This window comes from Acomys minous, assembly GCF_964271855.1.
Source record: "Acomys minous genome assembly, chromosome: 15".
In the NCBI taxonomy this organism is placed as follows: domain Eukaryota; kingdom Metazoa; phylum Chordata; class Mammalia; order Rodentia; family Muridae; genus Acomys; species Acomys minous.
Window position 1 is genome coordinate 13,922,276 of NC_140497.1, and position 15,533 is coordinate 13,937,808.

The 15,533-nt window shown below is 38.5% G+C and overlaps 1 protein-coding gene across 4 annotated transcripts in view; it reads left to right on the forward strand.

The window, feature by feature from the left end:
* KAT6A (lysine acetyltransferase 6A) overlaps positions 1-15,533 on the forward strand; it is an 83,096-nt gene that overhangs the window by 37,418 nt on the left and 30,145 nt on the right. For 3 of the 4 annotated variants that reach the window (XM_084760457.1, XM_084760459.1, XM_084760458.1), the window contains 5 exons: positions 5,530-5,638; positions 8,322-8,437; positions 8,953-9,034; positions 11,769-11,904; positions 13,521-13,837. In XM_084760457.1, the coding sequence (XP_084616583.1) occupies positions 5,530-5,638; positions 8,322-8,437; positions 8,953-9,034; positions 11,769-11,904; positions 13,521-13,837 (760 nt within the window). The remainder of the gene's footprint in view (positions 1-5,529; positions 5,639-8,321; positions 8,438-8,952; positions 9,035-11,768; positions 11,905-13,520; positions 13,838-15,533) is intronic. The other variant, XM_084760460.1, reaches the window with a different exon arrangement.

Consider the following 15,533-nt stretch of genomic DNA (forward strand, 5'->3'; position numbering starts at 1 on the left):
TTCTCTCTAGTCTCCTTCTGCTTTCATGTGTTGCAGCCCTCTCATGAATTCAGTGTAGGTAAAGTGACATATCATTGGCTTTCATGTAGCAAGAAACAACACAGCCAGTTTGAATGTCTCATACTGATTGAATGCAGAGATTTGAATGACCTCAGTAAATATGATTTGGGATGGAGGAAAGCCTAATAGTAGACTGTTAAATATTAACAATAATACAAGGACACACAAGGACACAAGAGACAGTTATCAAGGTTCTAGGTAGGATTTGAACCATGGCACTATTTTTTTGTTTTGCTTTGTTGTTGTTTTTAATTAGAAACGTTACACTCTGAATTCTAGATGAAGCAGACCATTTTTAAAGTTTTATTTAAAAATTTAAAATTTTTATTTTTTTGAAATTTAGTTATTTTAATTTATGTCTATGGATATTCTGCCTGCATGCACTTTTGTGCACCACATGAATGCCTGGTGCCTAGTGGAGTCTAGGAGAGTCAGACCCTTGGCACTAGAGTAACAGGTAGTTGTGAGCTGCCGTGTGGGTGCTGGGAATCGAACCTGGGTTTAGAGGAAGAACAGTCAGTTGTCTCAACTGTTTAGCCTTCTCTCCAGCCCTGTTTTTACTTTTTATTGATACATAGTGATTGTACATATTTTGGGGATATAATGTGCACTTCAGTACAAGTCAATACATAATGATCAGGTCAAGATGACTGGCATATCCATTACTTCAGATATTTATTGTAGTTTATGTCGAAGACCTTCAGAGTCTACTGGCTCCTTTGAAATACAGAGCTAACTCTTGTCAATCATAATTATCTTACTGTGCTGCACAGCAATAGGAGTTAATTTTATCCAACTCTACCCTAGTATCATTAACTGCTCTTCTTTGTTCCCTACTAGTTCATGCGCATTCCAGGGTCACTAACCACTGTTCTCTCTCTGCTTTTATGAAACCAGCCTTTAACATCTACATTTAAATAAGAAAATACTGTTGTTGTTGTTGTTGTTGTTACTGGATGATTTCATTTTACCTAGTGTCCTCCAGTTTCAACCATAGTGCAAATGACAAAGTTCCTTTTTGGGGGGGGTATTGAATAAAAGGTCATTGAAAACACATTATAAAACAGACTATTGCATAGATCTATTTGTCTGTCTGTCTAGATGTATCTATAGACAGGGTCTTGCTCTGTACCTCAGGCTGGGCTCCAATCTTTGATTCTTCTGCCTCAGTGCTTAGAGTAAAAGCAGTTCTTACCAAACCTGGCTGGTGATGTTGCTTTTTATTATAGCAAGAACTTCACCCATTTTCTCCTTTATTTTCTTTATTGATGCATGATTTTCTGATTTTGTCTTGATTAGGGATGTGTATCCACTCTTCATCTGGGAAAAAAAGATTTATTTATTTGTGTATATCCCTGTGTGTGCTTGTCCTGCATGAGTGTATGAGTGCATGTGTAGAGACGAGAAAAGAGACATCAGAGCTGTAGTTAAGTAACAGGTGTCTGCAGAGTACCCAGCTTGTTATATAGGTGCTCAGATCCAAACTCCCTCCTTGTAAAATACCTGCTTTTAAATATTGAGTCATCTCTCCAGCTCCTTCGTTCTCCTTTTTGGTAGGCAATGTTTGTGTTATGTTCGTCTTGGCCCCAGCCAGTCTTACGTCTGAACTTTTTCTATTAGTTATTGCTTTCTTGTGTTCTAGACTGTTTTAACTAGCCAGCCCTTGGCCCACATGTGGCAGGCGATTTTATTTCTAATTTCCCAGAAATAAGTAAAACGATAAGAAATGGCATCCTCAACTTCCCCATTTTTATTCCTCCTCCAAAGCAAATAAATAACTCTGTGCAAATAGCAAATAAATAAACTATTCTACACCATTAAAACCAGTCTCTACCCGTGCTTTAAAAGATACCCTTTTTTCTAAACCTTTAGAATGAAATCATTTTGTATTGGTGTTGGTGTTGCTCATTACTGTTAGTCGCTAAATACATGTGCCTTTTATGTACCTGCAGCTACTATGGCTAGAAATTAAGTGAATTTAGAGTTAATAAACACAAGTAGAGGCAGCTCTAGACCTTGCGAGTAATCCTGCTCACTTCTGTTCTTGTTTCTTGGATGTTTGACTATTTTTGTCTAATCTTCCACATTTAAATAGGTTTACCTTTTATACCTTAAACACTTAGAATGTATTAAAACATGTGGTATTTCTTTTTAGCACTTTTTTTTGTCTGATTTCTCTCCCCTTCACACAGTGTTCATTTCTGACTGTAGTTCTTACAGTGTTACTGACAGGTGTTGTCTTAAATGTAGTGATGTCTCTAGGTGCAGAATCCAATCAATATTTTATCTTTGCAATTGCACTTCTGTACTATGTCAGGATGGCTGTCCTTGGGAAGAAAGGAAGCAGTAGTGTATTAGAAAGGATTGCTGAGGTGTAATGCTCTTATGATGTGGATGGTGGTTCTGTAGACATTTGTTACACAGTAACGTAAGGAGTGTACTTACAATCTGTGTACTTCCTAGTATGTTTTAATTAGAAAGTTAACATTTAAATTTAAATCAGTGAATAAATATTGATTAGAAATGTGGTAATCCTCTATTGTCTGAAAGAAATACTAATGGTAATTTGGATATTAGTGTTCAGAATTTAGGAGGCAGAATAGGCTCGAGAAAGGTTTTAATGACACCAACAAGCAGATGATAACTAAAAGTACCCAGTGAGATGGAGTAGGTAGGAAAGGACACAGTGAAGAATGAAGAAACGGTGTCAGAGATGAGGAACACCAACATTTACAAGTGTTTGAAGGGGGCTTGGGGGAAGGACACCAAAAAGATCAGACTGAGAGAAAAAGGAAAAGATGAGGAAGCAGAACCAAGAGAAGTAATGACAGAAGAATTTCTGGAAGCAGAAAGCATTCAGCTCTGGAAAGAAGGCTGGTGACAGGCTCAGTGGGTACCCCCTGACCCCCCCCCCCCAGTACATCTAATTTAAACATCTGGAAGGATAACATCACTCTATGTTGGTGACACCAGAATGACTATTTAAGTACAATCATGCATTGTTCTTTGTGATAGTCATAAAAGTTACTTTTTTAAAAGCTTGGTCATGCCATTGTTTTAGTGCTGTGAAGAGACACCATCACCAAGGCAGCTTACAAAAACAAGTATTTACTTGGGCTGGTTTAGGAGTTTCTCAGGATGAGTCCCCGCTGGCAGCAGGCAGGCAGGTGCAGGCATAGCGTTGGGAACTATAGCTCAGAGCTTACACGTTGAGACAACAGTCACAAGGCAGAGAACCAGTGAGCTGCTTGCAGTTTCAGAGACACTATTATCATGGTGGGAAGCCTGGCAGCAGTCAAGCAGGCAGAAGGCAGGCCGGCCACTGGTGAAGTAGTGAAGAGCTTTACATTTTGATTCAAAGGTGCTGTGGGGGGAGTGTAGGGATAGGGAGAGAAGGGGGGGAGGGGGAGGAAAGGAAGAGGGAGAAAGGAGGGAAGGAGAACCAAGACTGCTGTGGGCTTTTGTAATCTCAGAATCCATTCTCAGTAACACACTTCCTCCAACAAGGCCACGCCTCCTAACCCACTCTAAACCCACACAGTTCACCAGCTATGAACTAAATGCCCAAATATGTAAGCTTGTGAAAGCCAGTCTCTTTCAGACCATCACATCATTCCTCTTCTTAAAGTCTTCCAATGGTACATTAGAGGCCGTACCATAAAACCCAGATCTTAGGACCTAGAGGCTACCTCTTTTTCTAGGCCTTTACAGTTCACTTCTAAAGAAGTCTGCCTTGCCTTTCTTCTCTAGTCTTTTTTTTCCTATTCCTTCTTAAGGAAAAGCAGTGGTAGCTGTCTCCATAGCTGCAGTAACTAGTTAAGGTAACTCGGAAGTTCATCTGTCATTTGATCTTTCCACCCAACACTTCTCTTATTGTCTTCGTGCTGGATCTTTAAAATGATTTTGTATTGATATTTTACCCAGCTCTTTTTTAGTTGTTTCTTTTTTTAAGACTTCACTAGCCACTGAAATGTTAGTCTTTTGGTCTTAGCTGTCATTCCTGGGGGGGAAAAATCATCAACTCTATGTAATCTAGAATGACCTTGAACTTCTTATCTTTGTCTTCCATGTGTTAGCTTTATAGGTGTTTGCTACCACTCCTGGGTTATATGGTGCTAGGGATCAAGTGCTAGGCAAGTACTTGACCAGCTGAGCTGCATACCCAGCTGTACCTGGCTCACTAACTTCTTAATGATACATCATATATTTTCCCCCCTGAAGAATAAAGTCCAAGGTTTGAGAGATGGCTTAGTGGGTAAAGTGCTTGCCAGGCATACATAAGTATCCAAGTTGGGATCCCCAGCACCTGTGTAAAGGCTACTACAGTGAGATGGGAAGTGGAAACAGACAACCCAGAAGTAAATGGGCTAACTAGTCTGGTGAATGCAGGACCAAACAAGAGGCCCTGTCTCATCAGGGTAAGGCAAGGACCAAAGACACTTGATGTTTTCCTGACCTCCACATGCATGCCGTGGTACACACATCACTCAAGCACACAACACACACACACATTCTTTTCCTCAACTATAAATCCTTTTTAGCATTTTTAAGGGTATAGATGATATATGAAAATTGAAAATATCAAACTGGAGAGATGGCTTAGTGGTTAAAACCATATTGCTCTTGCAGAGGACCCAGGATCAATTCCTAGGAACCACGTGATGGTTCACACCCCTCTGTAACTCCAGATCTAGAGGATCTGACAGCTTCTTCTGGCCACATACTAGGCATGTATATATGTGCATACATACATGTAGGCAAAACACTCATATACATTAAAAAATAATTTTAAAAATTTTAAGTGGAAAATAATTTGTACATTTTGTTGGCTTTGAAAGACCAATTTCTTTTTTACAAAATGATCTAGCCCTTTTCTGTTCTGTTTTGTTTTCTTTCCATTTTTTCCTCTCTTACACAGAAGGCATACACTGACCCCAACAGCCTGTATGTCAAAGGCCTTCCTGTCAGTGTTACCTGTATTCCTTTCTCTCCATCACCAGTAGTGAGTGGGGGAAGCACTTGGGAGAAGAAGGTGACACTTTGATTTGCTTCTTATGCCCTTGTCCTCTGACTAGCTGAGTAAGTGCCGTGACAGGAGCACAAGAAGTGCTGACCTCCTCCTCCAGACCACCATGGGAATGTCTTTCTCTGGCAGGGCTGCATAGAGTAATGGTGCTGAGGTTTGTTTCTTACAGAGTTTAATGGTGCTCCACGTTACCTTAGGCTTGGGGATATGGTTTTCCAGAACATATGTATCCTGGATAGGATAAGATCCCAGATAAAATTTTTTGTGCTTACCCCTTGGGAAAAGCAAGCTTGATGGAAACTTACTGAGTAGGAATTTTAGGAAGAGTGATATAACTGCCCCAAAGTTACATAAACTCAGAATAGAATGTAAAACTAATTTTAATTTTATGTTCATACTAAAAAAGTACTTTTAGTGGAATCAGATTGTGTTTTTCTCTGCAGCCGATTGCTGAACCAATCCCCATCTGTAGTTTCTGTCTTGGTACAAAAGAACAAAACCGGGAAAAGAAGCCTGAGGAGCTCATCTCCTGCGCAGACTGTGGCAATAGTGGTATGTGGCTTCCTGTTTGCTGTTAACACAACTGCAAGACAAGAAGGGAGGGGGCAGATGAGCCTCTGTGGATGTCCACATCATGACAGCTGGTTTCCTCTAAGCACATAGCCGTGAAAATCAAGGAAGAGCCTTTAGTGTCTTTTATAACAGCCTTACAAGTCATGTTGTCATCTCAACAATATTGTGTGGTTCTACAGATCAACCCTACTCAGTGTGAGAGCAAGTCTACATAAGGGGAAGGCAGCTTGGAGTCTGGCTATCACAGTTACCAAAGGAGAAAACCATGGACACAATATGTAAATTGATATTTTCTAAGATATTTTAAAACATGTATAGCCTAAAATAAAAAGAGCAAGAATAGTTTGGCAAAATACATTAAATATGAGAAAGGTCCAAATTCTATATGGGTAAAAAGAAGCATATTTCTAAGCATGAAATCTAAAGAGAAAAGTCTGTGATCAAGCAGCTTACATAAGAGCAAATTAATTGATGAGCATATAAAAAGAGCCTCACCTGTAGAGTAACAAGAATGCATGTCAAACAGTAGGAAAATACAAGTTTTTAGAGTTTAAACACTATTGATTGAAAACACAGTGTAAACTTCAGAGTGAAGTACAACAATTAGGTGTTCATACTTTCATAGTGGCACTCAACGTTAAACCATGACTTTTGGAAACGTTTGCCTGTACAGTTCAGCCAATCAAACCCAAATTGTCATCGTAATCACCAGTCTTACTTTCAGGAGTTTTTTTCCTATGGTGTTCATTTACAGTAAGAACACTGCATAAGCATGTTTTGTTGGTTAAGGTTTCTCTTGCTGGGATATCATGCACAAACCACTTGGGAGGAAAGGGTTTATTTAGCTTACACTTCTGCATCACAGCCCATCACTGAGGGAAAAGTCAGGGTAGGGACTCAAGCAGAGGCCATGGGGGAGCACTCCTTACAGGCTTGCTCAGCCTGCCTTCTTACAGCATCTAGGGACCACCTGCCCTGGGGTGGTACCACTCACATCAATCACTGTACTTGCCTACAGACCAGTCTTAGGAAAGCATTTTCTCAATGAGGAATCTCTCTTCCACGATATGTCCATGCTTGTGTCGAGTTGGGGAAAAAAAAATCAGTATTTAACAATAGGGAAATGGTCATAAACGTGATCATTTATCAAATCAGTAGCATATAGTCAGTTTAAAGAATAAGAACATGAATTTTACTAGAATTAAATAATAGAAAGCAAAATAGGAACTACATATTCTATAGCCGTCACTATCATCTAGTTTAAGAGGGGAAAGTAGACCATGAAAATAGCTATTATTAGAGATGATATATGTAGGTCACACTTCCTCTCCCACTTTTCTTCAGTGTCCATGTTGTGATAGTGAACTCGCTACCTTATAAAAGAGGTAATTCTTTAGAAACAGAAAACGAGAAAAGATTTAACTAGCCTTTGTCTCACAAAAGAAGAAAACTAAAGGAATGCATAAATCTTAGTTGACTCTGAAAACTGGAGAATAAAGTGATACTAATTCATGGGAGAGGAATCTCCCTTTCCATCCCTCCAGCTGTTGTAAACTCTGATCCCAACAGAAAGACTGCTTTTCTTGTATATTTAGCTCAAGTACCTCAAACCACAAACATGTAATTACTTAAGTATTGGTGTTTTTATCCTGTCTTTTAAAATTATGAAACTAAACTGTTCCCATTAAAAAATGAGGTAATAGCCATTGAAATAGCCTGGTGGGTAGGGTGCTTACCACCAAACCAGGCAGCCTGAGTGTGATGCTTAGGCTCACAGGGCAGAAGGAGAGAGCCAACTCTGGCAAACTGTCATTTGATTTCCATATTTACATGTATGTGCTTGCATGTGTGTTCATGCAGTGGATAAATAAATGTGATGATGATTTGGATTGGCAAGATGGCTCAACAGGTAAAGACACTCGCCCTGAAAGCCTGGTGGTCCTCAGAACCCATGTAAAGGTAGAGGGAGGGAACTGACTCTACAAAATTGTCCTCTAACTTCTACATGATGACCGTGACACGCATGTGTGCACCCACAAATAATTTTTAAAATGTTTAAGTAAGACACAAAAGTGGGTATAAGTGTGAATCAGAATCCTTTAAAATGTTTATAGCTATGGGCTGGAGAGATGGCTCAGAAGTTGAGAACATTGGCTGTTCTTCCTGAGTTCAATTCCCAGTAACTACATGGTGGCTCACAGCCATTTATAAGGAGATCTGGTGCCCTCTTCTGGAATGCAGGCAGAACGCTGTATATGTAGTACATAAATGGATCTTTGAAAAAAATGTTTACAGTTCTATTATTTCAGGTGTTACCAAATATGTATAGATTTTTATATGGTCTTTCAGAGGTCGCTTGGGCATATTTGTATTCATATAAATACCAGCACGTGTTCAAACAATACTTGTATTGAGCAGACTCAATACAAGTTTGGACATGATTTTTATATTTATAATGTGGGCAGATATGCTAAATCCTATTTGGTTTGAGAAAAACTGACTTGGAGTGCCAGGTTGTGGTGGCACACTGTATGGCAAGCTTCCAGGGGTATCTTGTTTTATCTTACCTGGTTAGGATAATTAGCATTTTTGTACCTTTTTAAAGTATAATTACAAAATAAGTTTTTATTTTAGTCATTGAATTTTTTTTCACTCTTACTAGGTCATCCATCCTGTTTAAAGTTTTCCCCAGAACTAACAGTGAGAGTGAAGGCCTTGCGGTGGCAGTGTATTGAGTGTAAAACATGCAGCTCCTGTCGGGATCAAGGCAAAAATGCAGTGAGTATCTTGACTTCTACCATGGCTGTTCTAGTCAGTACTTTTTCCAGGTAGATATCATTAATTTGGAATATTGTTCACTTGGACATAGACTGGGTGATTTGTAAAGTAGCTTGGTCATATATTTGCAGAGATACTAAATTATTCTCAAGAAAGTTCCCAGTTCTTCTGAGCAGTACAAAGGCATTGGCTTATGAATTCTTCATTAGAGGCATTGATTTATGAATTGTTCTTAATTACAAGTCATCCTTATCATTTTTATTATGGCAGTTCAGGGTTAGCTCTTATCTGTCTATGAATATAGTAGAAAATACTGAACCTGTAGGTTTTCAGCAAAGATTTCTACTGACTCAGGCTGCTTAGTAAGTTAGTACTGATTAAAGAAAGCTTTAATATGGTAATAATTATTATCTTTGAAGTTTCCCAGGTTTGATAAGGCTTGGAATTTTTCTGTCTCCTACGGTTAAGCAGAAATATCTTTTCCTTTTCCTTTGTCTTTTTCTTTTTTTTTAAAGGATAACATGCTCTTTTGTGATTCATGTGACCGAGGTTTCCACATGGAGTGTTGTGATCCACCACTCACACGGATGCCAAAAGGTAAGAAGTTTTTTCTTAAATCAGACTGAGAAAGGGTTGTTAATGGAACCACATTTTATCTTGAAATGAAAACACAGATAGATTTTCATTTTGAGATTGTGTAAATAAAAAGACAACTGACATCTTAAAGGTAGGATATACTTTTTGTAAAGGCTAATTAACATGTTTTGTATTTGTTTTCACTTATTTTCAACATTGCAGTGGCTATGAAAGATGAAATGGTTTATGTTTAAATACTTGCTAGGCTCTACCTAGAGGCTAAAATGCTTGGCTCTTGTAGTGTCTGGAAATCTCTATTGTTTTAAAAGAGGAAATAAAATTGTATTAGGATATGTTTGTTGTAGCACTGCTCAGTGTGTTTCAAGGTCCTAGACTCAAATGTGACTTACTCACATTAAAAAGATTAATTAAATAATTTGTGACCAATAAGTCTCCATATCATAAGATACAGCTTAATGCTATTAGGTTCTTTTGACAATTGTTCCTCAGAAGATGTTGATTGGGATATCATTGCCTTTTGGTTAGATCTCCATGGAGCACCTTTTGATCATATGTTCATAATTTTTTTTGAAAGAGAATGTCGAGCTATATCTAGTGACATAAACCTATTATTACAACTTTTGGGGATTCTGAGAGATGATGATCTTAAGTTCAAGGCTTGCCTGAAAAAAGTGAATTCAAGGCCAGTCGGGCTAACTTTTCATAACCCCCTTTCACATTTTGGAAAAGAAAAAGGTCCAGAGAAATAACCCAGTGAGTGGTGCATTCCAGTGCAGTTGGCACCCGTTTTTTCTGCCATTTCCACAGATTCTGTTTCAGTTCTTGAGTATGATCTGGATGTTTCCCTAAGTATAAATAACACCTGTGGGATATTGCCTACAGTGTCACACCTGTAGGGCATTTGGTACTGTCTGCTTAGAGGTGGACAGGGACTGAGCCATAGTTTACAGTGCTTATGGGTCTACCTCAGTTACCCTATGACATCCTGTTGTCACCTCTTGAAACATCTTATTTACACATACACGTATACGTACGCATCCACATACACACCCCTCTTTATCTCTCCTTTGCATCTGTTTGAAGTTGAGACATGAGGCTGTCTGAGAGTCTTTCAAGATAAGATTTTCTTATGAGTTTTTTGTGTGCATTTAACTTCTACAAAAGGGGTTTTATGATAGCTTAAGGCAGGAAAGACTTTATTTTGAATTTCAGACTTTCAGGAAGTTGCAGAACAGTAGAGCATAGCCTCTTTCTTAGCCTTTAATGGTATTATTTTACAAAAACCGTAAGACACTTAAACAGAGTCCAGAAAGTCAGCATTCATATGATTAGGCATAATCTAGAGGCCTCATTTGAATTCTCAAGACCCATTTAGGACCTCACTCTTAGTATCATACTACTTTGATTGTCTTCAGCCTGTGATAATTACTCAGATTTTGTTTTTTCTGACTCTGACACATTTGGAGAGTACTAGTTGATGACTTCACAGAAAACTCTTGGGGACAACAGGCCATTTATGATTTGATCAGGGTTATAAATTTGAAAGTAAGATGACAATAAGCCCAGAAGGACTTCCTAGTGTGTCACGACAGATAAATAGTACTGATATGCCTTGTTACTAGTAATGTTAATGTGATCACTTAATTGCAGTCATAAAGAACCCTGGCAGGTTTTTCCTTTTGCCCACTAACTAGTGACTGTCACTCTTTTCTTGCCTGTGCATCTCTCTTTTTTCTTTTTTGTCCTTTTGGTATTTCGAGATAGAGTTTTTCTGTGTAGCCTTGGCTGTCCTGGACTCACTTTGTAGACCGGGCTGGCCTTGAACTCACAGCAGTCCACCTGCCTCTGCCTCCCAAGTGCTGGGATTAAAGGCGTGTACCACCACGCCCAGCTTGCCTGTGTGTCTCTTAATGTGATATCTCCACAATGGTGACTGTCTAGTTCACCATTCTTTGTAAACTGACTAACTGAAGTTCTGACTTAAATAACTGCTGTTACTTTCTTCATATTTATTTATTAAATTACTTAAATCTGCAGCAAAACATGAAATTTTTTATTCTATGGATAATCCTTCATTGCTTTAATCATTTGGCCATTGGAAATATTTTGATATCCCTTTGAGTATTTCCTGGCATTGTAGCATTATGTTTGTAACTATTTTAGGTTTTTTCTTTATTGTCCTGGAATCAACTGTTATTCTGTGAAAACTGGCTTTTGTTTTTGCTTTTTGTTTGTTTGCTTTTGTTTTTTTGAGATAGGGTAACGTTAGCTGTCTTGGACTTGCTTTGTAGACCAGGTTGGGCTTGAACTCATAAAGCTTTTTATTGTAGACTAGTAATTAAGTGCTAATATCTGGGTCCTACTTGTAGAGCAGAATTTCTTTTTTTCAGACACAATGGGAGCCATTACATAGCTCTGGTTGTCCTAGAACTCACAGAGATCTACCTGCCTCTTTTAGAATTAAAGGTTGCACCACAACACCTGGCTAGAGCAGAAATTTTTGACTGGGAATCAGTGACTCCTGTGCATTTGCAAGTTTCACAGGTGTATATGAATTTCTCTTAGCTCTTTGTAGATGTTCATGTGTGTATGCTTTCATATCTTTTTTTTTTTTTTCATATAAACATTTCATTAGATTTTTCACATTGCTTCTTAACCTTGAGGGATTGGGATATCTGAAACCTTTCAGTATATTTGTAGCTAGACTTTAGTATAGAATTTTATTCTTTTACAGGTATGTGGATATGTCAGATATGTCGACCTAGGAAAAAAGGACGAAAACTTCTACAAAAGAAGGCGGCACAGATAAAACGGCGCTATGCTAATCCAATAGGACGTCCAAAAAACAGGTTAAAGAAACAAAACACGGTGTAAGTTGTACTTATGGCAAGGTGAGGGGAGAAAAGAGTAGGGCCTTCTCTGTAATGTAGGAGCCACTTGTTTTCTTTAAGAGAAAGAGCCCATTGTTATAACTGGCACTTGTATATAACATGCTAAATTTTACCAAGCCTTTAATAAAGTGTGAGGCAGTACCACTGAGTGCCTTTTATGTTGCCAGTCACTCCCAGCAGCCTAGGGAGGTGGAGGTGCTGCTGTTACTTTTAGTTTTCAAAAGTGGAAGTTAAGGCATAGAGAAATTAATTTGCATAAAATTATACATTAAGTGTTGAGTTGGGATTAAAACCTAAATCCAGCTGGGTGTGGTGGCACACACCTTTAATTCCAGCACTTGAGAGGCAGAGGTAAGCGGGTTGCTGTGAGTTCGAGGCCAGCCTGGTCTACAAAAGTGTGTCCAGGACAGCCAGGACTTATTACACAGAGAAACCCTCTCTCGAAAAACCTAAAAAACAAAAACAAACAAACAAACAGAACCTAAGTCTGGCACTAAACTGTGATGTTTACCTTTTCCTTATGTTGCTGCTTGGGTGAAAATAGCAAAGAAAGCCCTGTAAGTGTACGGGTCTTTCTGATGCAGCCTTAGTTGCTTGTCAGTAGACATAGGCAGGCCACTGAGTCAGTAACTGAGTTCCATTTTTGTATTCTCCTGAGATAAAGGGATATAGTTTTATTCATATATATATGATATATATGTCACATATATTGTAGACTGGGAAACAAGAGTATTTTTGGAGGTGGTGGGATGAGGTTCAGTAGCTTCCTGTCTTTTCGAAAAACTTTTATAGTGATTCACCTTTGGTCGTATAAAAATGTTTTAAATATGTAAAACCTCAAGTCTCAAGAAATTTATTTATGTACCTTTTCTATACTTAATAATATCTTGAAGATGACATAATGGAAGTATATGAGCATGACCTAACATGTATAACACCAGCATTCTAGTCTGTTTATCATCTGAATGAAGCTCTAATTTGCCTTTTAAAATGATCTTTTGATTTCTGATCTCTAGAAAGTAAACCTGTCTTTGTTTTAGAGTTAAAAGTATAGTTCTTTGGCACAGTCATCACAGAGTTAGAGGGCTGTATAGCCCAGAAAGCTAGTTGTTTTCTGACCTAACTCATGTGCCAGAGGAAGACTGAGGTTAGAGATGTAATTTGTCCTAGATACATGACTAGTAACAATTGACATCCACATGTGCTTTAACTCTGACTTAGGGTTATTCCCACAATAAGCTAGGCTTTCTAGAAATAAATGGTTCTAAGATAATATTACTATTTATAGTTTATAAATTTCTCCCTCCCTCCCTCCCATCCTTTTTGTCTCTTTCTTCCGTTCCATTCTTTCTGGCAGCATCTCAGTGTGCAGTAATGGCTGTCCTGGAATCTGCTATATAGACCCGGCTTGCCTGAACTCACCACAGAGATCCACCTGCCTCTGCTTCCCGAGTGCTAAAATTTCATATAAATATATACTTGAAAGATAAAGCAATAGTTTATTTTCTAAGCTTATGTTACATATTAAATACAAAGCTTATAATGGTTTATTTTTAATAGTTATATATATATGTTTTTCCTTTTTGATTCTTTAGATCAAAAGGTCCGTTTAACAAAGTTCGAACTGGTCCTGGAAGGGGTCGGAAGCGTAAACTTACTGTCTCCAGCCAGTCTGCATCATCGTCAGAAGAAGGCTATCTAGAGCGGATAGATGGCTTGGACTTCTGCAGAGATAGCAATGCCCCCTTGAAGTTCAACAGGAAAACCAAAGGGCTCATTGATGGCCTTACCAAATTCTTCACCCCTTCTCCTGATGGGCGCAAAGCCCGAGGGGAGGTGGTAGACTACTCTGAGCAATACAGAGTCAGGAAAAAGGGCAGCAGAAAAGCAAGCACTTCCGATTGGCCCACAGGTAAAAGTCTGAACCAAGCTTAGAAACAAAGATATTCTAAAAGTGTATTTGCATTAACACAAGTCATTAGAATAGTAAATACCATAGTCATGGTAAAAATTATGGACAAGCCTGGGTGCACAGACCTGCAGTCGTAGCACTAGAGAGTCTGAGGCAGGAGGACCACACGTTCTAGACCAGCCTCGGATACATAGTGAGGCTGTGTCAGAATATATTGAAGGTACATATTCAGATGATGCTGTGTCAGCAATTTGGGGGGGGGGGCAGCGGGTGGTGAAGTTGCAGAGTGTAACTCTTGATGCACCGTGGCTTTTGGTTTATTTCTGCAGGGAAATTAGAAAGAGCACACAGGGTTAAACTGCTGTAAATGTTTAAGTATACAGAAAAGACCAATATCTGCCCGATGATATACATGATTTTCTGCTTTAGATCTTAGGGAATGTATTTGCAAGTTTTAATATATTAAGCAGAGAGGGAAGGGGGTTCCTATATTGCTCCAACCTGTTAGCCTGTGTATAGACTGACTTCCAACTTTTTCAAAAATAGGAAATAGCTATGGAAAGGGCCAACCCAAGTCAGAGGAACTTGATTAGCTGTCCAGATTTTTAAAGCTTTAAATAGTCTCTGTTGTGAGGCTTGAATTTAAAGAAAGTAGCCATGTTATGGAGTTGAAAGGGGGCTGAGAAGATTTGAAAAATAAGATCAAACTGGATCATGGGGGAACCAAAGTTCTAGGGTCTTACTACAGACAGGGTTTTTGTTGCTGTTGTTTTATTTTTTTACTTCATGAGAATTAAATTTATTGTATAAAACAATGAAGTTATGAATACAAGTTTTTTAAACCTTATTATTTTTTAATTTATTCTTCTGTCATATAATCCACCCTGACCGTAACCTCCCCTCCCTCCAGTAGAGGTGGTTTTGTTTGTTTGTTTGTTTGTTTGTTTAAGTTTTAAAGTCTTAACTACTTGAAGAGAATTTCTTAATTTTGGTTTCCTCTCTCAAGTGTCCCATGAACAAGTGGTTGCATTTACCTGCTCCTTCATTCCTGCATATGTGAATGGTTGATTGGCCCTCCATGCTGTGACTTGCTGAGTGGCAGTCAGTTACTGTGCACACTTAAGACTTTCCATGTTAGATTATGTGTGAGCTTGTTTGTTCAGGAAGAAGTATAATGTGGTCTATTTATGTTAGACTTACAAAAGGACTTGGAAAATTTGCACCTGAAATGGATTAGTAGAACCTCCTGGAAACTTAGAAATAAAAGCTGTTCTAGCAAATGTATAAAAATATGTAAACAATTAACATTAAGCTTTAATGATTGATGCAGTTGCTTCACTAGGCTGTATGAGTTTATTTATTCATTGTAAACATTAAGGAACAATTTGCATCATTTTATACAGTGTCTCAGTATGCAATACTAGGTCTGTGCCTGCATCCATCTGTGTTGTGCACTAGGGGGCATTAAAACTACTTGGTTACATTAGCTTGTACTGTCTTTTCAGTTTGAGAATGTTGTCACCCTTGAGTTTTTGTCTTCTTTTTCTTCTTGTACTAAATGAATAACAGAGCCAGTATATGCAGTCAATTTGAAAAGAACTGTCACTGATTGGTCTTTTCAGCCATACTCACAGAGGAGGTCACCAGCAGTGTCATCTTCAAATGCAAAGGATAATGATCTGCATAATCCCTATAC